General features: G+C 37.6%; 1 protein-coding gene across 1 annotated transcript; it reads right to left on the bottom strand.

Moving 5' to 3' along the window:
- Positions 1–1,161: 1,161 nt before the first annotated feature.
- Positions 1,162–6,566, bottom strand: LOC127622899 (hepatocyte nuclear factor 6-like). Its single transcript, XM_052097050.1, has 2 exons — positions 5,234–6,566; positions 1,162–1,765 (listed from the first exon to the last, which is right to left on the bottom strand). Exons 1-2 carry the CDS (start codon positions 6,315–6,317, stop codon positions 1,473–1,475), a joined length of 1,377 nt encoding a protein of 458 aa, XP_051953010.1. The 5' UTR covers positions 6,318–6,566; the 3' UTR covers positions 1,162–1,472.
- Positions 6,567–25,246: the final 18,680 nt, after the last annotated feature.

The raw sequence follows: 25,246 nt of genomic DNA, 5'->3' as shown, positions 1-25,246 counted from the left end.
TCAGCTAAAAATCACTATTCAAGTAACTGTCTAAATTTGTAATTGTATTACTATACTGACTGCTTAATTGAGTTCAATTACATTCTAAAACGCTTTTCACAAAAGTGTTTTTGTTTTTCCTCTCAACGACTTCATAATAATGTCTATATTTCTTTCTTGTTTGTTGTCGTACACTCTTCAACTGTCACGTAACGCAGACAGGCATACATATAAACTTATGAATTCATATTTTAAATGTGCATGTGTAACCCAAACAATTTACTTAAAAGTACTTGCCTTAATTAACAGATTATATGATTATACAAATGACTTCATAATCATATTACACCCAACACTGCTTGCAGCAACTTTAATGTGCACATGATTGTGCTCAAGACGTAACTAACAGCTATGATCGATGACGAAACCCTGTCTTTAGTTATCTCATGCAGAAGTCTCTTTGGAAAACCCATTCAAATAATGCATTTTTTGGTTTGATGGATGTGGATATGAAGGGTGGCAGATGCTGGTAAGTGTAAATTCATCTTTGGTCTTCAGCCTTTGACATTGGAAATATTGTACAGGTAAAAAAAGGCAGGTTAAAGCTAGCAAAAATCTCCCTGAAATAATCACAAGAAAGGATTGAGGCAGGAATGGGTTGCGGGCACAGCTGTGTCCTCAAAGAGGAATATTTGTTTTAGAACAGTTAGGAAATGACTAAAGTTTAATGGCTAAAGTAATCACTGTTTATATTACCAGATTGGATTATACGTTCTCTGAGTCGCCTGATTTGAACAGTCACAGGGGCCCTGATCAAGGGGAATCAACATAGTTTGGCCTGATTAAAAACAAACAAAATACATGTGTTTCTTTGGTTCTGCCATCTGTGATTGATAAGAAGATGGCAAGTGCACATGTATTTTAGGCTCTTATGTAACTTTTCCAACAATTAGGAAGAAAGCACTATCCTGAGGGTGAAATTGAGGGCAACCATTGTCTAGATTCAACATCACCTGAATATATTTCATGTCTAAAAATGCACAGGTGAGCGCGTGACATCAGGCATTACACCTGCGAGTCAAGTTTTTATATGGTGATGTCACAGAATCTGACAACAGCTTGAATAGCAATCACTCCACGTTTGAGACAATGTCCAATCATTGGTGAGAAAAGGTCCTTGAAAGCAACCGATCACGTAAAAAAGAGAAAGACTTTGAGACAGAGTGTGTTGAGATGGGCGTACGACCAGTGATTGGAGTGTAACTGCTCTTTTTTTTTTGCAGTAAGACATAAATGAACGAACAAAGTCCAAAATGAGGGTCAAAGCAGTCTTTGGTGTTTTCTTTGGATATTATAAATATCGGTAATGTACAAGTTTTAAGGGCAAAACGCTATCTAAAATTGTCTCTTGTAAAGTTTTCTTTGTTTAAAGCTTTTCCACCGAAGTGTTTTTTTTTTCACGTCTTTTTTCCCACTATGCAGCCGTTACTCCATCATGCTTTGGTACAAGTGCTGGAGGAGGAGGAGTTGGCCAAGTTGGAGCTGCCGTCGTCCAGCCACTTATCGAGGCTCCGCCGACGCGCGTTCATGAAGAAGTTGCTGACGGTGGCGAGCTCCAGGCCCAGCTGCTGAGAGATGGTGATTTGTAACTCTTTGGACGGGCGCTTGTTCTCTTTGAATATTGCATGTAAAGTCCTACGCTGGACATCAGTGAAGACCAGCCGGGGCTTTTTGGAGATGCTCCCTCGCTCGCCTTTACCGTGCTCCTGCTCCTTTCTCTTGCACGCTGAAAGAACAAATGGTTGACATGCAAAAGTCAGTCATAAAATACTCAACTCTTTTCCAAACATCTATGAAACACAATATGGTTCATTCTGAGACAGATTTATTATGACAACGTGAGTGTTTATTTATTTTTTCTACAATAACAATTTTTTGTTAATGCAAATCAGTAAAAAAAAAAAAAAAAAGAAAAAACAAACAAAACATCATCAATGCTTTTTTTTGTAAGGGTTTGCATTGCCATTTTAAGGCAAGCTATAGCTATTGTCCCTTACAGTGTTAGTGGAACTGTCCATGGTGCTTAAATCCAGACACAAGCATTATAGATGCACTATTGTAACCTATCTAATCTCGTACTGTCTGTCAGTGAATAAAAACGAATTTTCAACAACAGTACGCACACATTTTATTACATTTTCTCCCCCAGAAAGTAGCAAACTGATTTTTCTCCAGCTCTATGTGAGCTTTATAGCCCTGGTTGGTGGCGCAAATGATACTGAGGAAACCACCAGAGGGCGCTAAAAGATTAACCAACACTGGAAGTATCTGGGGCCGAAACTTGTAATTAAACCACAAGAAATACATGACTACAGTCTGCTTCCTTAAACATATAAACCTGCACCTTGCTTCTCTTCTGGCTCATTCTATTGCACGTTTTGCGTCGCGCGCAATATTTTGTCTGCTGCATACTCTCATTTACATATTGTTGACTCTAAATGTATTAAGTATTTTAAATATTCTTTAGACTGCATATTTAAAACCTTAATCTCTTTTTTGTACAATTTATTTAACTATAAATGTAACGCAGCTTTCTCCTTTTTTATCGTTTTTGTAGGAATACCTTCGATAGCCTTTAAAATACAGTCGAGTCAGGAAAGAAATAACGAAACTATGCACAGGGGAGGCTGTTTGAGACTTTGGGTAAATATTAACAAAAGCAAATGAGCTCGATATCAGGTGCCATAAATCAAAACCTTCGTGTGCTCGTGCACAAGGCCACAGTGGCCCACGCGGATTCCCAGGGAAATATCTGCGAACCTCTTTATCCTTCAACACAATTGATCATCGCAGATACTGTTTGTCTGCAAATCATTAGACAGGCGCCAGATAAGCGCGCACACGAGGGCGCGCCCATGGTCACTTATTTCACAAAGTGTCTCCAGCATGTAAAACAGAACCAAATCTAATGATCCAGCCAAATACTATAACGTTTATACTGTATAATACCTTATGTAGTCATTAACATACATTATATAGATTTATAGGCTAGCCTATATAACACTACAAAACAGTCAATTGATGTTATGATTATATAATTACAGATAAGTCATTCATATTGACGTTGATTAAAATATGAATATAGGTGAAAATATATGCAGTTTCGTTGCATTTCTGTTTGGACGTAGCCTGCATTAACTTGTTGTCTGTTATGCATTATACGGTATTATGCAATTATGTGTGTTAATCGAAACTGCATTCATGTTTGAGTTTTGACACTTGCAATTGCAAATACACTAGACTTGATTAAAATACCTTGTCGTGGAATCTTTATATGTAAAATGACTCAATCTGTGATATACATACTATTCACTATAGACAGTATATAGGCATAAACAACGGTTTCCATAATAACATTACAATTAATTACCACAAATAAAATTATTAGAAAGCAATAAAAAATTTTGCAATATTGCAGAACTCTTTGCTCAAACTTTACGCAAGAAAGAATTATTTGGATTTAAATGAGATTAACTTGGACAATGTAATTTTTGTGTTGTTGTTGTTGGGGTTTTTTTTTTGTGCCATATTTCTAATGGCAAGCAACCATATGTTAAAATAAGAAAAGAAAAAAAAGCTGTGATGTGAAAGACTGCTGACTGCTCAACTGTCTTACATTACTAAGGGAAAAGAGAAGGGAACTAAATTTGAATAATCAATATACCAATTCTAGCCTATATTTACCAATCAGTGTGCCGATCACACACCCTCAACCATGTGTACTTCATCAATAATATGCTGTCTGGATCCTTCACTCTTTAAAATATAATTTAACGTATTAAGAAAAAATCGTACAAAATCAAAGGAAACTATATCTAAAAAATCGAATACATTTGTATTGTTGTTGTTGTTGTTGTTGTTATTACGCAAAATCGCGTATTTAACGTAAAAAGCAAACATGCAAGTACACAGTACATTAGAATGCATTAAGTGAATTCCAAAACGAAATATGCCGTTTTTATATAGAAACGTGTGGGCATTGAAATGTTCTGATATCAATTATTATATGTAGGCCTATTACAAATGATTTAGACAATTATGACTATAGGCTAAATGATATTAATATTAATAATAATAATAATAATAATAATAATAATAATAAAAGACGTGCGCGAAACCCCATTATAGAGCAAAGCTGAATCTGAGTCAAACCAAACGAACTAACTCAGCATTTTAAATTGCATTTTGCCCTGACATTAATATCAAAACTCTCAGCTAGTAACACACAGAGAAAGAGCAAATGAGAATATATAAACACACTTCTAATAATTTAAATGCATTTTCTTTCCACGAATATTTTGTATGCATTTACTTTCATTACAGCTATTTATTGGATGCGTGAATTAATTCCTCTCTCAGATATGTGTAATGACCGTCATGATGGAGTGTGTGCAAAAAAAAGAAAAGAAAAAGAAAAGAAAAGAAAGAAGAGATGCTCTTTTTTCCGCTGCTAGCTTTGAACGGTTCAGTGGCCCCCAAAGCCGCCCGCCAATTGATTCTAATCCTCGTGAGGCAAATTAATGGAGCCCCAATCAGTTAATTAAGAAAACCTACACAGAGAGCACGTCACTGGAGCTGGACAATAGATGAAGGGATCCAAACGGTGGCAGAAATGCATGTTTCTTGCAAACCCAAACAAACACTGCACAACATATTTTCAGAGGCGCGCACGAACACCAACAAGGTTTTGTGCATATTTACACACATCAGTTCAAATGCAAATTCTATTCTCTAGACGTGACTCTAGTTGAACATAAAACCAGAACATAACACCCAGTTCTACTTAAGAATAAAGGAAGATGTCAAGATAATGGCCATACGCGTGTTTCATAGACAACTGGACAATCGTGCATCCATTTTCACATGGAGACAATGGCACTGTGGCCACCGAGGCTTTCCATAAACGCATCTCTGATCACAAGCTACTTCTGTCGGTCCACATTTGTATGCGTGTTGTAACATCATCGAATAGCTCAAAACAAACAAGCAAGCTAAAACAAACGACAACTGGCCACGGGATCACTTTACCCAGGCGGTCAATATTATGCACACGACCTCAGGTTTGAAGGTAGCTATCAATATAAAACGAGATGAGTTTTATAAAAATGTCCTCAAAAACGACAGAGTGCATTTGCTGGATGAGATGAGCGTGATCTATAGGAGAAGAAGTGTGTATTACCTATTGTTCTCTCACCTGCGAGCCTGAGCGCGGACATTCTTTGAAACTCAGGCTCCTGCAACCATTTCCACATTCTGCGGAAGGTCTCCCGGCCGGATTTGAGCTTGCTCCAGGGCTTAGGGTTCCGGAGCAGGTCCGAGAGAGTCCCCTGCGAGCGGCACAGCACCCTCTGCGCGAAGATGGCCTGGGGGATGCTGTACCTTTTCAGTTCCGTTGTGATCCTTTGGGCCACTTCTTTGGTATTGACCTCTTCCATCTGGCCAGAATTGCCGCCGTTGTTGAGCTGCGATCCGGGCGCGGATGAGTGGTTTTGCTCCCGCGTGGATCCCAGCACCTGCCCGTGGCCCTGGGCGTTCAGATGGGCGTGAGGGTGATGGTGAATGCCATTGATCGGCACCATGCTCGCCGAGGACGCGCTCATGTGCTGCTCCCCGTGCCGGGCCAGCATGGCGGGGTGGTGCGCCTCGAATCCGTTGGGGGTGAGCATCTTCTCGGCGGGCATGGTCGCCCCGGGGTGCGCGTAGGGCGGCAGCCCCTGCTGGGAGTTGTGAATGCCGCTCAGTCCGGACCCCGACAGGGGCGACAGGCTCTGCCCCATGCTGGCCACGTCCTTGTTGTGGTAGGGCGAGTAGAGGTTGTTCATCGGGGCCAGACCCCTGTCGTCCCTCATCAAGGTGAAGCTCCCGCTGACGTTTCCCGGGATCCTTTGGTGCGGGTGATGATGATGGTGGTGATGGTGATGGTGGTGGTGATGGGGGAATTTGTCGGATACGGTGGATATGGGGGGCAAGGGCTGCAGCGGGGTGAGGGTGGTGTAGGTGCTGCTCATGCTCATCCCGGGGGGAGCCTCGCATGCCATGCTCATGGCCGGGTGCAGGTGGGTGGCGAGCCCGGGGTGCTCCGGGGGACGGTGGTGATGATAGTCGCCGCTGTCCAGGATCGATGCCATGCCCATGGAGCGCGCATGGGCTGACAGACTGCTGCGATGGCTCCTGTGATGAGTGCCGTCTCCAGTCATCAGATCCCCCGTACTGTGGACCGAATCATGGCTCACTCCGTGCAGATCGCCAATGTTCTCCATCGACAGCTGGGCGTTCATGATATGTGCAGACGTGTAGACAAATCATCTATCTGATATAGCGGAGCCGCGTCCAGAGAAGTGCACTCATGAAAGAAGTTCAGTTATTATTTTCTTACCTCTAGTGATTTTCCTTTCCTTTTCTTTCTATGGTGTCTTTCCTTTTTTTTTTTTCCTTATATATTTTATAAAGTTTTGTAATTTCTCCGACCGCTTCGGTACAGAAATGTTAAGGCCCCCGTCACTTCAGCAGTACATGGCTTCTGTGTGCTCGCGTCCCTCGCCATCTCTTGCCTTGTCTGCTGTTGTTTCGCTTTCTTCAGCGAGCGCTGAGCCTCACGCCCGCGCATGCGCGCTCGCCGAGCGCGTCCCCTCCCACGACGAGCGCAGCCAGCAGACACGCGCTGCTCCAGTCTCCTCTGACGTCGCTTATTAAGGAAGTTGCACCCCATTAGGGTTATACCTCCTACTGGATATATAGCATGATTAACCTCACATAATAAAGCTTTAACAAATACTCAGTGATTAGAGTTGAACTGGAATTATTTAAATAGTCGCTTTAATAATCAGATAACCCTTTGATGTCTCATCATAAGCGTGACTGATGCATGCATAAGGGCAATTAGTTCAGCAGAACCTCCTTCATGGGATGGGCGCAGTATGCACACTTCCTGGTTCACCTGGGGGGCTCTGAATGCATTTACGTACATATACGCACATTAGTTCTTGACCCAAACTTCAAAGACATGTTTACATGCACATATCTATCATTTGTATATTTTCAACTCTCTCTCTCTCTCTCTCTCACACACACACACACACACACACACACACACACACACACACACACACACGTTTAACGAATATTGAAAATATACAAATATAAATGTTTAGAATACATAAATATAGCCTGGACATTGTCATGACATCTAATTGACAGCCGTGAAATGATCCACACTGACGATTGTCAGAATATAAAATATGTTTTTAATGTCAAAATCTATACAGATTGCTGAGTGTGAGTCATCATGTGCCATGCAGAGTTGGAGTGTGTTTTGGGGATCAGGCACAGACGGATTGGTAATAGGCAAAGAAAGGCTGGACAGATGTTTCCATTGTTGTGCTATTAAGAGTAACGAACCAAGCCATCAGGAGTGTGTCCCGCTTCCGTGGCCTGGCAGAATAATGACACAGCACATTACGTTTCATGGGTGAACTTCATTTTGTACACAGTTAGTATAAATAGCAAATCAATGTTATAAGCACACTTGCTTTTCTTGGATATATGCCTAAACAGATGAGACAGATGAGAAACAAGTTGAATCAGCATTAACAGAAAACAATTAACAAATGAAATCCATTTCAAGACAATTCATATTGTCGCACAAAAACAAACAAAAAAAAAAAACAACAAAAAACAACAACAACAACAATGCAATTTAGTAACATAAATGCAACATCTAGCACTAATTGATTGTATAGGCTACAAACACATTTTTTTGAAGCCGGCAGAATATAAACCTAAACATGAAAAATATAAAAGGGCAGATATATTTTTCATATATCACGCACGCAAGCACATCACTTTTCACGACTTCACATTGTTTATAGATAAAATTCGACTCCAAAAAGTCAGTTTCATGTCCACTCAAGCGAAAGAACGGGATAAGTGGACAGTTAGAAGCCCGGTGAAAGCATCCAAACGCCCGGGTGGGGTAACAGCTTGCAGCGGTGAGTCCTGAGTCCCCCGCTCGCCCTGCACGCATATAGGGGACAGGTGACGCTTCAAGACTCCCGAAGCTAACAGCTGCGGGGGAGGGAGGCAGATTAACTTTTTTAGACTTTTCCTTGTGTCTTAGGGACCTGCTTAGTGACAAAACACATACATCTGTCAGGGTCAAGAACAATACCATCCGGATTAACGAGTTAAGAAGAACAGAAAAAATGTACAAGTTCAATTGCGGCAAATTAGAAGTCAACTCGGATCGTTTATGAGGAGTTGACATGCGGCGACAGCAGTAGTTAACTCAACAAGATATAATAATAATAATTATGAGGGTAATAATAACAAAAATAATGATAGTGAAATAATAATAACAACAACAACAACAATAATAATTATGATAGGGTAATAAAACAACAACAAAAACAACAACAATAATAATTATAACAACAGTAATGATAATTTTGATAGGATAAACAACAAAAACAATAATAATAATTATAACAATAACAATTATAATTATGATAGGGTAAAAATAATAACAATAATAATAGTGTATTAACATCAACAATAAAAATAATAACGACAACAATAATAATAATAGTGTAATAACAACAACATTAATATCAACAACAACAACAATAATAATAATAATAGTGTAACAACAACAACAACAACAAAATAATAATAATAATAATAACAGGCCTACTGAACGGTATGAAAATCCCAATTATTGTCCCTCATAATTGTGTCAAAATAAGTTTAACAACAAAGAAAATAAAAAACAACAAAGATTGTGTATCATTCATATTGGCTCATTTGAATTTACATGGTAACACTCTCTCGATGATACCTTTTATTTTCTTATAAACAAAAATGGTAAGCCATATACAGTGCAGGCCGCAGACTTTGCATCAGCACCATCGACCTTTAATTTGATGAAAAATATCGTATTCATGCACGAAATTTAGCAGCTAGACACATCTGCGCACATTCTCATAGTGATCGATATTTTTCATTCGCACTCGTGTCTCCGTGACGTGTTCAGCGGTGTGTGTGTGTGTGTGTGTGTGTGTGTGTGTGTGTGTGTGTGTGTGTGTGTGTGTGTGTGAGTGAGTGGGGGTGATGGAGGGTTTTTCTGTTGAGGCCTAGTACCCAAGCGTCTCTCCTTGCCTCTGAAAAGAAGAGTTTGAAGGTGTTTAACAGTATACAGCAGTGGTGACACTGTTAACTAACATCAGAAGTGTGACGCATGTCTTTGAAAATCAGTGTCACAAAGGCGTATAAGGCAAATATATTTAACCTTAAAACTTCCTAGATCAATATAATATTATTTCTAATCATTGTTACACATAGAATAATCATTGAAATAGTGAAGTAGAATATTGTTTAACAACGTTAAAGAAACAGTTAAAACAATGATTTTGATATATGATATATATATATATTATGCCCAAATCTGGACTGGTCAAACAGAGGAATAAAGAAGAGACCGATAAGGCAGTGGCAATGAAGCAAATATTGATTATGAAACAGATTCTCCGTTTAACTTTTGTTAATGGGGTAGGTGCACTCACTCACAAAGAATATTTAATTATTTAAAGACTTTTGCCCCTGAACTTTCCTTCAAATCGTTAATTGGGCGCCTGTGATTTTTATACATGGTGAAGGGTTTTATAAACCCTTTATTTAAATATGAATCAAAGGCAAACCTGAGCACTGCAATAAGCCACTATATGAAACAAATAGCAGAGCAGATCAATAGAGAGTCAGTTGTTACCACGACAGATTGACGACAGTAATTTGTAATACCATTATGAAACGATTTTTTAAAATATCTGTCAACAACTGATTTTTTATTTTTTTTTCTCGAAAGTAACAGAGCCGAAGTGTTCATATGAATTCAATAAAACTATGAAAGGGGACTTTAGCTAGAGTCTCTGTAAATGATGAAGAATATAAATGTGATAATATAAATCATAAAGAATATTTAATCAGGTTGACATCACATGTTTTTCAATATTCTTCAAAAATTTAGCAGAAAACTTTCATAATTGCAGTTATTTGCTGATATATAGTAAAACATTCGTTTTGTTTGTAGTAAAAATGCGACATTTAAATAATTCGTTAGCCTATATTTTTAATGTGACTTATTATTATTATTATTATTATTAATAAGCCTGTTATTATTAGTCGTATACGACTATAGCAGCTAATTTTTTCGTTTATAATTTATTTCGTGTAAAATCAATATGCTAAATTAGATAACTGTGAATCATTCAATTTGTGAACATTTAAAGAGAACAAACTTTCACAAATCATCATTTGGTTTTTCAGCATCCTCGATTGTTAACCTTTAAGAGTATTAGACTACTATGAAAGAGGGTTCAAACATTGTTATTAGTAAATATAATGTGATGTGTCTATTAATGCACGAGGATAAAAGGCAAACTGAATGGAAACGAATGAATCTACTTTAAACAGGATCTAAAACGCAAACTTCAGGACTAGGCCTCTGAAATATGTGAAGGTGTTAGAAATATAGATGATCGTTATCAAGACTCACAGATCTGAACGCGTTCAGTGCAGGGGTTCATTGAAAGATGCAACAATCGATCATGGATTACTTTAGCGGATCAGTTTCTCTGAATTGAAATAGAGTGAAAATATATAATTATAGCGACAATTTGAGATACAATAAGTAACTGAATGTGTTCATTGATTGATTTAAGAGGATCAGTTGAAGATCATTCGAAACAACTGTGTCCACTAAAGCAGTAATAAATCCAACAGTCCTATTTTAATACACACAAATACACGTGTGTAATCAATAAATCGATTTTTTTTTTTTTTTAGAAAATGTTTATACCACCTACAAGTGTTTCTTCCAGTACAACAGGAAGAGGGGTTGTTGCATGAATTAACAGTTATACATTATTCGATCAAATTAGCACACGTTTTGTAAAACATAATACATTAAAAAACGTGGTATTAAACTTGGTCTGTAATTTCGCAAAGCACCGATGAAAGTCTGATTTTAAAAAGTCAAATAGTCCGAACACACCTGAAGTCCGAACTGTGTTTCTCATTGTTCTGTACTCAGAACTAAATTTGGGCTGATGTGTTATTGACCTGTAAATAACAGACAGGCATAGATTCAATTACTGTGAAGAAGAGTGACATCTGTAATCCTGCGTCTAAAGTTAAGCAATTTATTCAAATTCATTTCGCCATTTAGCGGTGCACTTGTCTCTTAATAATCCGGTTCAACCACCAGAAAGTGTTTTATGATTATATAAAGAAGTCACTTTGAAGTAAAGTCGCAGTTGAAGCAAAAACATATTATTTTGTTGTTATTATTTTGTGCATAAATATGTTTGCTTGTGTTTTCTTTGGGTCAAACTCCCCAGAAGTGAGCTAAATCTAAATATACAAACAAACAAACAAATAAATTACTCATTTGGGACGTAAATGTTAAAAAGTAAAAAATAAAAATATCCATAATTCATAAAATAAAAATTATTTTTGGGGTAATAGGTTTAGGGTTGCTGTTAGTCTGTAATGAACATAATGAACTTTATTTGTTAAACGAATAAATCAATAATAAAAGTCTATATTGGATGTCACTACATTCAGGTTTTCTATCATATGTAGCCATGACTTCATTAAACCAGTCTTTTAGTTTTGGGAAGCATAACTTTAGAGTCAAGCACAGTTACACTGGCTTATTTTCTATACAATGTTGTTGGATGGTCATTCTGTGAAGCAAACTCTCAACGATTTTAATACTTGCAACTTGTATGTGTCCATGAGCTTCCAGTGAACTCTTTGAATTATTACAAAAACTCTGAAACTTACAGTGAGGTCAGAACAACATGATTTCAGTGTGTGGTGTTCAATGGGCGGGATCCAACCAGATACAGGCTAAACTGCACGCGTCTTAACCTAATTACCATAATTAATGAAGATAACACGTGACATTCAGTGACCCGAAGCGTCAGATATTTTTGAGGGCGCATTATCATGCTGTTTTGATATAACTAAAATATAATCCGCACTAATGTGCAAATATCGAGATATGAATATGCCACATTCCAGACACACCCATTTCACATAAGACATTTCTATGCATGAATTTTGTGCAGTAAATATATGATAATGCACTGATTATTTTGAAGGTTTGCGGGAAATATGGAATAGCACATTATTAAAGCATTTGCACAGTTTTTCTGTGTGTAAGAGTGAGTGAAGTTAAACCTTGTCTTATAGTTCAGTAAACTCTGCAGGGCACCAAATGTCGCTGCATCCAGTAAAACAACATACAGTCATCATGCAGTGATTCCTTACCCTATACACACTCGCGCGCGCGCACTCACACACCTTTCCATGCTTCCCGACACGTTGCGCTCTTTATAACAGGAGTTCAGTCCAATCGCCAAAGATATTCTCATTACCGAATCATGCACAAACATGTACCTGTCAGTTCTGAAGTTATCCACAGTTTTGTATGGAAAGTACGCGTTTGATGTGATGCGCACATTTGTGCAGTGTGCTCCGTAGGTAAAGCGCTTCGTGCATCCGTTCGGAGGCTCTCGTCCAGCAGCAAGATAATCGGGTTTCCACCATTTCCACGATCAAATCGCAGCATCCACGGACAAAAACTCCGTTTCGGTCGGTGTTGTTGGCTTGTCTCCCGGCTCTTTATTCTGTCTTATCCGTGCATTTAGAGATGCGCATGCATTTGAATTGCCGCGGGAGCAGTTATGGATCCGGCGCGAGCTGAAAGGGAATCAGTATGCAAATTATTTCAGTAACAATCGAAATGTTCGATCTGTGATCTGCGCACTCGCCTCTCTCCCTTACACACACACACACACACACACACACACACGAGCGCGCGCGGCCCTCTTCAAGCACATTTCTTTTAAACATTGTGCATATTTTTTAATAACCAAAATATATTAAATAAATAGTTTAAATAATCTCATGACAAAAAAAAAATCTATCAAAGTATAGGCTACTGATCATGGAGAGAGAGCGAGCGAGCATAAAAATGAATCAATATACTTCAGAATATGACCACAGCTGGACGTGAGAAGAAAAACAATTTATTAAAATAATATAAAGTCATATATTTATAATGAGACCCCTTAGAAAATAACTGAGAATATGCAAATATAATTCTGCAAGTCACTGCACGTGCACTAACAAGAACCCACAATTTTAAACTGTCACTTATACAGTAAGGTGTTTTTTTAAACCTCCAGTTTACCATCAGCTAATTTGTTTAGAAAGACAAGATAAGTAAACAAACAGCTCAATAAAATGCATTATAATGCAATGCAATAACTATTATTTTATATGCATTTCTAATACAAGAATTTAACCAAATCTTCAAGATTAGATAAAAAGTACAATTTTAAGACTCTGACATAAAATAAAAACACATGTTGATCGACCAAATCTGAATATTGGGGTAATGTGCCCCCCTTAATATCCAATGTGGTTGTGGTCCTGTTATAATAATAAAGACGCTGCTTATTTTCCGATATTTGTTTAGGATAACACTGCTACTACTACTAATAATAAAATATTAATAATAAAAAAAACACACGTAGCGAAAAAACATGCATCATTTTCCTGAAGTGGTCCTCTGCATTCCAGGCGAATCAGTTACTTTAATAAGTGAAAGAAATAATCATTTTAATATTAAACTTAAAAACACCAACAGCACTAACACATATCCAACATAACCCAGATTCATTGGGCAAGTGTGAATTAGCAGTATTATACCTTAACAGACTTAAACTTTCTTTATTTGTGTGTGTGTGTGTGTGTGTTGAGGTCATTCTCAGGACTTGGGGTCTTCAGTAGACCTAAACAACCAAACCTAACTTTGAACTGTTACATGCATTTGAGCTTCATCTTGGAGTTGGAGGCCATCTGCCATTGAGATGGCGGGTCAAGGGTCACTGACTCAGAGTTCAAATGGCAACCAATGGTCACTCCATTGGACCGAGTTCTCAATTTGGCTTATTTTAATGCTAACGACCATCTAATACACTTACTCACCACAGCACACGTGTTTTCCAATCACAGTGCATGTAGGATTGAGAACTCCTGTGGTAAAATCCAAATTTGGCTTTAGTGTGCATTTATAGCACACTCACTCTGAGCAGCATCTGAATTATTCAGATTCGGTCACAGAGCTGATACCAATGCTGTATCTGAACCGCAATGTGGTTTCCGAGCAGACCAGAGTTTGTTGATATATTGGGCTTTGGCCATGATAATCTTTCATCATTAATATTTAATTAACAGGATGCAGCTCGGTGCCTGAGCTGTACAGAGACTTAATTGAGCATCTTGGTCGAGCTTTACATGCACTGGGGCTTGTAGAATATTTACATATTACGTTTTATTGACTGAATTACAATTGGAGCATTTAAACAGTTTTAAAATGTCATTTGTTTCTTAAAATACACTTACAGCACCAAACAGCACTCTGCTGTTATACTACTTTTAAAAGCAAAACTGGACTAAAAAAACACACTTGAACACATTTAACAGGGCAGCAAGGCATCCAAGGCAGAAAGCGAGGAGATACAAGCTTATAGCTTAAAAGAGGATTTTTAAGGGTTTGGAGTTTTGGTTTGAGAGTCTTTGTCTTTGGGTAGTCTAAATTTAGAGCATAAATCAAAGCAAAAAAGAGACACACCGCATATGGCAAGTTTGGAACGTCATCTACAACTATTCTTCCCTCCAGAATGATTACTCTTGATGCATCAACGCTGAAGGCAGTCAAATTGACCCCAGCAGTGTATAGATCTCTATTTAGAACAACCTTCATTAGTGAAGACTGAATCTCAACCACTGCTGTGAGCTATATGTAATATATGACAGATTTAAACACACACTCATGCACACAAACATGCTTGTATGGACATTACTGTAAACACAATTTTTTTTGCATTAATTTCAGCAATTAAAACCTTAATGATAATGTGACAAAGTTGCTAGAAAACAAAACAAGATAGCGAAGGTTAGTAAGAAAGAAAGAAAATCTAAATAGGACAACAGGAAAGAAAAAAACATGGTAGCATGGTATCTATGAATGCTCCCAGCATTAAGAGTTTATAAAGATGTTCATTAATGACTGATAAATCATTAACAATGCTTAATAAATCATTGATATGCAGTTCTAACAACATGACTAATAAGGGGGACTTTCATGGAATGCTTGGCAAACAGTGAGCATTTAAACGTACATGTTATAAATGCTTTATAACACATATTTAACATTAGTAACAAACTGTTAATGTACCGAACCTCTTCCCAATCCTGTAAAATTAGCCTAAAACGCCTAATCAAGGCATAACCAAAGTAAATTTAAAGCTGTTCTTGAACCGTTTGGAGTACATGCATGGTTTTGGTCACATTTGAAAGGGGACACTCTGAAGTTTTTTCCCCAGCAGTCAGAATTACTGTAAGTGCTACTGATTTTGAGTAATAGAAGTTTGAACACAATGAAATAGAAGTTTGTTTTTCCGCCTGAAATTTTTTTTTGCATACAGATGCCTGCAGATGACTATAACTTGTAGCTATTAGCTTGAGAACACAATGGGATCACAGCATGAAGCCTTACCTAGTCCAAGTTCAAATGTTATAACAATACCATAAAAAATGAATATTTTACACATGTTTTTCTAAGGGTACACCCAGGTGTTTTACAAAAGTGCCTTTTGGATACTCCAAAAGGTCACTTTGGAAACCTAGGACAAAAAGGCTACTACTTTTGAACGCTTCAACGTACAGTCATAATTTTGGGCTCTAATGAAAGATGACACTTAGAGCTATCATATTCCATATCCAGATCCACTATTAGTTTTGCTGACACAGAGTAACTGATGCATAAACACATTAGAGTGCCTTTTCCCTTCTTGAAACTAAATGTTGTGCATATAAAAGAGTCAAAACTAGTGCTATGGTGGACAATTTGTTTATATAAAAAATACACAACAAACTATTTACATGAATTTTTACACAAAGTATTTACAAACCATTATAAAATTGTACATGTTTCTAGCAACATGCCAGTCATTGTAGCAGTCACATTTGGGTACAAAGCACAAAGGCACATCACAGGAAGAGTACTTCACTGGTGTCTTTGCATGACACTGCCTGCACTTCAGACGACCAGCGGTGCAAGATTTGGTGATGTGCAACGGCCTGTGATGTGCTCTTCGTGGAGCAGGAGATACGGGTCTGGCTGTGGAGTGAGACCCCAACTCTGCCAGCTCCTCAGCAAGGGTCTCTCTGAAAGCCCTCCTCTCTTGATGAGGTGCTGTCCTGCTGCTCCACTTTATGTGGCCCGCATCCGGCTCCCAATCGCTATCTGATTCAGTGAGAATAAATAAATGTAATTTACAAAGCTAGACACAACTTTTCCATCTTTTCTGTATTATATATATATATATATATATATATATATATATATATATATATATATATATATAGTTTTTCTTTTCGACTGTGTAAATATGTATTATTGTATGTATATTTACTGTAAATACTGTATACTTTGCCAATGTACTATGGAACAAATAGATGGGCCTACACCTCCCCCATGAATTCAGCATTGTAACAAATAGATGGGCCTACCCTCCCCCACCTCCCCGCATTGTAACAAATAGACTCTCAAACACAACATATATTCTTATTTTCAACTTATATTTATTGATTTATTTATATATGTATTTCGCATCCATTTATATACATATATAAATACATATTTACAGTAAATATACAAAACATCTATATAGCATGTCAATAGATCTGAAACAAACAATGAACTAAAACCTCACACACGCACAAACGGTTCAAACACTCACTGAGGAAACACACGACAAAGGGTAATTACAAAATGTGTATTCATTATTCAAACTAAAGCTTATTTATGCGGAATATACAGTATATATGTTATAAAACACAAGAAAACACTTACTTGTGCAGAGCAATGTCTCATCTCTCCATAAACATTTCCTCTGCCTCCGAATTATCCGTATTGTTTTCAGAAATTTCATCTCCAAACTCATAATTTTCACAGTAAATGCCTTCTTATATCACATCCTGGGGTGAAAATCCTGTTTTTCGCGTCCGTGTCACCATATTTAAATCGCCAAATGTGTAAACAGTTCCAAAACAGCTCTCCAATACTTTTACGCACAGACGCACAAAACACTCCGTAATGGCAAGGCAATTTTGCGCACACACATTACAGAACCGTGCTCTAATCGTCCCACTAAAGCCGCATATCACTGTTTTCAGAATTTCATTGGCTATACGATGCGTCAGTCATTTCCACTCTTCAATGTAATTGGTTTGATCAGTAAACAAAGGAAAGTGGGTATGCCCTTACACTCGACACAGATGGTGGTTGGGTATTGAAGGCTTTGAACAGGACATGGAAGCTCCTATTGGGTCAAATGAGGTGTCAATCGAAAGGTCAGAGTGCGTGCTTCCATTTTGATACAGGATATAGGAAATGTTTACATCTGAACTGAAGTTATTACCGATTATATGTGAAAGATTAGGTACAGCTGCCAGGTGCTTTGAAATGATGCAACAAGAGTCTGTGGATATTTATTGATGTAATACTGTGATTTGGACTAAACATTTTACTTGATTTGATCGTTTGGACATTTGACAATGAAACAACACCGTTTTTGTCAGGAAGTTATGGATCAGTGGACTACTATGATGCTTCATAGGTGAGTTGCCTAAATTTTGTTATTGGTTGTTTATATGTTGGTGGTCTGACAAAGATATAGATTGTACCTGCTGTTGTGATTGTATCTTAAAATGGTTTATATCAATAGAAAATCAAGAAATGTAGCTTTCCAAAGATATGTGGCATGTGTACCAATGTACACACAGCAGTTTTGTTTATCGCATACTTTTATTTTGTACATTTAAGGGCCCGTCCGCGGGCTGTCTCAGTCCATAAAGTTAAAGTGGACACATATAAAGAAGGAGTCGCCGATATTAGAAACCTTTGCACATACTTTATATATACTCTGATTAATCATAATAAAATAATAATAAATGATAAAAAACTTAAAATGCTCTAAGTATTGATTTATATTAAAACAGAGCAAAATAGACTATTATAGGGGGATTAAAATGAGTCGGCTTTGAGTTTATAATTATTACTGTAATGTCTTGAATCACTTGTGTTGTCACTTTTCTTGTCACGTTGATGTCAAAAGAATGGTGCTATTCCAAGTGCTGTCCCAATTTACCTAGTCCTAGTTACCTACAGTAACTAGGACTCATTAACAGCATATATCATATAATATACACTGATGAGCATTAATCATATGAACTTTATGTACTGAGATTTCTAATTTTGGCAACTCCTTAATTTGTGTCCACTTTACATTAAGGTCCACTTTAATATGTTGCTAATGTTAAATAAGTGTTATTAAGCATATAACATTTGAGGTTAAATGAGATGAAATATTTGGCAAGCATTGCAGGAAAGTAATCCCTGTTAGAACTGAATATTAATGATTTATAATGTATTTGTAAATTCCTTGGTCATTAATGTACCCCTTTATAAACACTTAAAGGATTAGTTCACCCAAAAACGAAAATTCTTTCATTATTTACTCACCTCGTGATATTCCAGGTGTGTATGACTTTCTTTCTTCACCAGAACACATTTGAAGAAAATTAGAAAAATATCTCAGCTCAGTAGGTCCTTAAAATGCAAGTGGATGGTGATCAGACTTTTGAAGCTCAGAGATGTCTTTTAAAGAGAAACAATCACTTTTGGTGCAAAAATAGAAATATTTAAGTACCTTTTAACTCTAAATCATCTTATCTGTTCAGCAACGGTTCACACGCATGATGTAATCGCACTGACACGAGAGACCTAAGGCATGTTCAACACACTCAGGAGAGAAGCGCTGTTTACAAGTGAGAAGGAGGAACGCTGTACAATATCTTGATTGGTTTTGGTTGCGATCTGTATTTATCTGTTTCTTAACTCACAATGGTGTGCTTATCCAGGATGTCTCAACCAAGTGGAGAATGTAAGATTATGTCCGTATCATGGCAACGGTAATACGTCACATGAGATACTGCTTGTAGGTTCCACCCTCTCGTGAAGCTTACCGGAAGCTATGATTTAGACTTCAAAGTACTTAAATATTGATATTTTTGCACCAAAAGTGGTCGTGTCGCTTTAGAAGACATTCATTTAACCACTGGAGTCGTGTGGATGAAGTTGAAGTTTGTACTGACTGTCTGTGATTTTTGGAGCTTCAAAAGTCTGATCACCACCCATTTCCATTTTAAGGACATACTGAGTTGAGAAAGAAATCTGGGGATATCATGAGGGTGCCTAAATTATTAGAACATTTGTATTTTTGGGTGAACTATCCCAATCTCAATGATTTCTCACGATATTGAGATGCAAATTGAAACTAGGCTTCAGTGTTTTGCTTTTCAGATTTTTCTCCAGAGAAAAAGACCCCAGGAATCTCACATGTCTCCTCTGCATTTTCAAAAGAGATCTCAAGGATGCCTCGAATGGTCTTCAGGTTTGCCAAGACACCAAGGTCTGCAATCAAAAGATTGAACAAAGTATGAACACTTGTATTTGTATTCCTCCAAATTGATTTCAAGGAGAATCCTCTGAGACAAAGTTGAAATTGACATGAAACAATGAGCTATAAAAGAGCGAGCATTCAAATTGTCCTCTGTGAGCTGGAATTGTCACACTTCAACATTTCTACTGACAATTTGAGAATTTCTAATTGAGAAAAGAAGAATGCATACTTATTAAAAAAGCAAACAAGGACATTTTCTCTTTTTCACTTTCTCTCATAGTAAGGCCGAGCTCTCAGACAACAGAGCATTCCTGTGTGCAGAGACCTGTCAGAAAATCAGCTTTCCAAACAATTACCAACAAAGCCTCGGAGATAAATGATCTCTCAGCTGCTCGCCTGCATGCAGAAACTTTACTGCTGAGAAAACGTGATGGTGATGGATCTGTCATCGGCAACACACATCCTCTAATTTATGTGAGCGTTCTGCTCTGCCCACAGGTGTCTCTGAGTAAACCCTACTAAGACTGCTATCACAGAGCTCATTGTGCTCCATTGTTGCACTAATCTGTGCATTGGTTAAAGCATTACTTAAACAACTAGGGAAGGTAAACAATACTGATGACTTCAATAAGTAAAAGTTTTCCAATGCCATTGGAAGAAAAGGGTTTTTCTAAACCACCTAGTCAGAAAATCTTGCATTATGATGTATCACAAGTCCTGGATTGGATTCAAAGTATGCTAGAAATTCAATCTGCACTCCTCTACAAACATTTCTAGAAATGAATATTCTAAACTACTTCTTAAATATAGTTCATATAAGCAGTTTGCCCATGTTTATTGCTTTAACATTGGATTATAATGCATTCCAACATCTAAAATCATCAGATTAGAGGTTTAATTCACTGTTTTGGAATAAATGCAGGCTGTAGCGTCCCTGTGAGACACCGAGATGTGTGTCCCTCTCTGAGACTGAGGCAAAAATGCACAGCTTGTGTGTCTTTGTGCCACAGATATGTTATTTTCCCCACAAGGGCTGGTAAAGACAATCAATACATGCATACCGGCCTGCAGGCATTCAGTCTAGAGTCCACGGAAATATCGAGGTGTACTATCATGTCTGGAACAGTGCCACAATGGGGATGAGATCTTTCAGAAGCAGCTCTGTGAAACCTTGAAATGAAGAGAAAATGCAGAACCTTTACATTCAACACACAAACAAACAATTCCATGTCAAAGAAATCCTTTACTGACCTGATTTTCAAAGAAATGACAATTCTGGTATACTTCAGTCCCTCATGTCTTTCCAAACCCCCATGATTTTCTTTCTTCCATGGAACACATTAGAAGTTGAATTAGAGTCCACAGCCTGTCAAGCTCAAAACCTAATGAGAAGAAAGCATAATAAAAGTAGTCCATATGATTAGTCCACTAAAGCCATATGGTAGCTTTGTGTGAGGTATAGACAGATGTTTATATTGATATGCTCTGAAAATTGTGGTTTGTCAAGTGACACATAAGAGCCAATGGTGTTGGATGTTGACGATGTCAAACATGGCGTCACACAATGTCTTCATGTGCATTATTCAGACTTATCCAGCCTGATTTCATGAAAATTACTTGACCATGGCAACATAATTTTATGTGCTATTTGGACATTTAGCTGCAGTTTCCCAGTGAAATGTCCAGCGGGAGGCGCCAAAAGTGAGTAGAATGGTGTCATAATAAGACTAGCTTTTTAAGGTGAACATTAGAGGTTTAAATGAGTAAAACATACCCCCATAACCTAAAAATATAACCTAAACCTAACCAATGGTGTCCTAAAAGCAAATGAGAGGTGAATAAAACAGACATATTTACCCTGAGCCAATGCCTAAACCTAACCGATAGTGGAGAAAAACGTAAATGCTACATGAAAAGCACATTTTCTGAAGCAACCACGTCATCTTGTTTCACTTACATGACACTTTTATCTCATGTGTCAGCTTCCGTGTTTGGCTGAGCTCGAGCCATGGTCTCCCAAGTCAAAAGTCCAACACTATATCAGGTGAGTTACTGCAGAAGCTAATCACACTGGAATAAGTGTGTAAATGTAGGTGAGTCTGTAATACAGGCATTAAAATGTAAAGTTTTGCAAATAATGTGATAAGAGTAAAAGTGTTTCAATATCATAACATTGCAGTGTGTGAGCAATGTTGAAAAATAAAAGTCATAATCAGCCATTGTAATCGTGATTTGTGTTAAAGTAAATAAATATATATATAATGCCGCCGCTGTATTTGACTGATTTCCTCAAAGATGAATGATATTTGAGAACTATGACAGAGGATTTTGAAGTCATATGAACTGCTTTTATGGTGCTTTTGGCCTTAGATTTTGGAGTTTGATCTGTAGGATCATTAAGGATTTTAGAATAGATTTGGGATGAGATTTGGTTGGTTTTGAGGGAGTTTGGGGTGGTATTTTGGAAGTTTGGAATGAGTATGAGATGGGTTCTGGCATAGATTTGGGATAGGTTTGGGTTGTGTTTGTATGAATTCTGAGACATTTTTGGAAGTGTTTGAGGTAGGTTTGTGCGAATTTGGGATGTTTTTTTTTACATACTTTTGGGATAAGTTCTGGTTGGGTTTGGGTTTGGGACTTCTGTTATTGGAAGTGTTTGGGGTAGGTTTGAGTGAGTTTGGGATGGGCTATATTTTTGGGATACATTTGGGCTGGGTTTGGGATATATTTGAATGAGTTCAGATGATTTCAGAGACTGTTTTTTCAAGTGTTTGAGGATGGGGTTGGGGGTAGGTTTGAGTGAGTTTGGCATGGGTTTGTTGACAGCTTTGGGATAAGTTGAAGTTTGAAATTTGTTAAAGGTGGGAAAAGATTTCCATCTGAAAAGAAGACTGTATTCATCATTGGAACGACCAACCTGTGGCGGTTCTTTACCAAACCATTTGTTTGTTTCTTAGTGCATCATCATTTATTGTTGCCCTGATGCAACTACAACAGAAACAACAAATAAATCTCTCACAAAAACTCCATGTAACCCCCATAGTGATTATCTATCATGATGCCACGGCCAATAAAAAGGCAAAACACACACTGAAATGCTGAGCGGGTGGAAGTGGACTATCTATTTCCTGCTGTCCCCGCAGTTCTCTATCATTCTGCCAACACGAAGCTTCCTTCCGATTACACAATTACAGATTTAACAGCACTCTAGAACAGTCAGTGCACAAATGTAAATCTCTGAAGGTTCTAGAGCACTTTAATTAAGCCTAGATTTCTTAAATAAGTATCGGTCTTGTTATCGCTGCTATGTGTATAAGGTGAAGATGTACAACATATACCTTTTTAAATGCACATTATTGGGACTTGATTCATAGGCAAAAAAAATCCCTGTCTTCATAATCTTTCATTTAAATGTAACAACTTTCTCAAGTCATGTTTATTTGTATAGATCTTTTCACAAAACACATTGATTTAAAGCAGCTTTAAAGAAAATCTTCTGGCAATGTCTGCAATCTCATACATTTCTTAAAAAGGCCTCTTTATTTTTCAACCCCTCTGTACCAGCCTGTCCACTTTTCACAACCCAATCAATTCCTGATGGATAAAGTTAATTATATACATGGTTGAGCCAAAAAGTTTCCATGTCCGAGCACTCAAACAACAGAGCCACAGTGTTTGCAATCTTCAGGAAGTCAATCTATGATTGGTTTACTTAGTTTTATCTTAGCACATTAATCTGAGATAGGACAACGCATTTTAACATTTAACATAGCTTTAATAACATTACACACCATAATGGTCAGTTAATTTCAGTTTTGTTCAAGAAGGCTTTCTGCAGACTTAAGGAAATATAGTGTTGCTGTGAGTCAAGGAGCAGGTTTACTCTTTTTCTCCTGTACCACATCTGAAGTGATGATAAGACTTTATCAATGTAGAGTGACGTCACAATCAGTCTTGACCTCTTTGCCCCCTTCTAAGAGTGAGCTGAGAGTGTAAACATGTCCAGAGTGTTCTCTTGTATTCTCTTGCTCAGCTCCAGCTGTGAGAAAATTCTTGACTCAGCTAAATTCAAGTGCACCTCCTGTATGCTAAGTGCTTGCGTTGGCAAATCTGTTTGAGAAGCTTTAGTTGTAGCTTAAATATAGAATTTGAAAACATGTAGTTGTTAGGGGTTTGGGGGTCATTTGTGTATGTGTCTTTTATTTTGAAAGCTCAAATTTGGTTTTTTTTGTATTTTGTTCAGAGGTGTCTTGTGTAATGCTGCCTTCACATATTATAGGAATTATAAAATGTTCCTATCTGTTGCCCATGAATGCTGGGAAACTCATGAGTTTCTGTAGTGATTGACAGGTTTTATTATTTTCCCTAAATGTAGCTAACACGTTAGCGCTTGCCGTTTTTGTCATATGCATTTACGTTAATCAGTAATCATTTTGATGCATTTTGCAAATAAATAAGCATTTATTTGACCTATATTCCATTATTTTGGTAATAATGTATTAGTATGAGTATGAGTAACATTCAGTCAAAATAAGAGTTTCCCAAGAAATATATAAGAATGAACCTGCTTCCCTCCATGTTTTTTCATCTCTCTAACAACAGCGCACTTAAACATGGCATACTCCTAATTATGACTTCAAAAGTCGGAAGCAGGGACATTTTGATAGCATGCTAATTTAGCATTAGTTGATTAGGCATAACAATTCTTAATTTGTCCATTTTGTTGAGATTATCTTGGCTAATTGATGAGTTTAAAAAGATGCGCTTGGGTTTATTCTGCATCAAGACTCACTGCAATATGTTACAGTAGTGCAGATTGGATTGAAATAGTGCAGATCCATATGTGAGAATGTTTATTTACAAAATGTACAATCACATAATTCACCCAGAGCCAGGGCTGGACTGGTAATCTGGCATACTGGGCACTTTCACGGTGGGCCGACGCAATTTGGTTCCGATCAGGGATGGACTGGCCATCGGGAGAACTGAGGGTGGCGATGGGTCAGTCGCGAAATGTGCCGAATGGGCCGCGATAAGCAAAAATGAGCCTCCACGTTATGCAGAACGGACCACAAAACGGCCCTGCGATATGCAGAAAAGGACAGCGAAACCCACTCCCCCGCTCAACAACTTTTGCCGTCGCCAAATGCCATGTAAAATCCCGGGCCGATTTCTCTTCCCAGTCCAGCCCTGTACAGAGCAATCATATATCCAGAAGATGTGGAATATACAACTAAAAATGAATGGATTACAGTGTACTTTTTAGACCTTGAAAGTTTTGGACCCCATTGACTTGCATTGTATGGAAATAACACTTTAGTCAGACGGTCTTCATAAGTTTGTGTTTCACAGAAGAAATACAAATTTAAGATGGCACGAGGTTGATTAAATGGTGAGTACATTTTCAGAGTCATTTAATAAAATTTTTGTTGAATATGGAATAAAAGCTTTACAAAAACAATAGAAACCAAATACATATTACATTTCCAAAGGCTTGGCACACTAGACTGAAAAGATTGTTTCCCTAAAATTCATTAACCAAGATTTCTTTTTACACACAGAATGAGCAACAAAGAGCAACAGAGCTAGTGAATGAAGGACAGAAAAGGTTA

This window comes from Xyrauchen texanus, chromosome 29, assembly GCF_025860055.1.
Source record: "Xyrauchen texanus isolate HMW12.3.18 chromosome 29, RBS_HiC_50CHRs, whole genome shotgun sequence".
Classification (NCBI taxonomy): Eukaryota; Metazoa; Chordata; class Actinopteri; order Cypriniformes; family Catostomidae; genus Xyrauchen; species Xyrauchen texanus.
The sequence above is the reverse complement of the archived record's forward strand: the minus strand, read 5'-3'. Positions and strand labels throughout refer to the sequence as shown.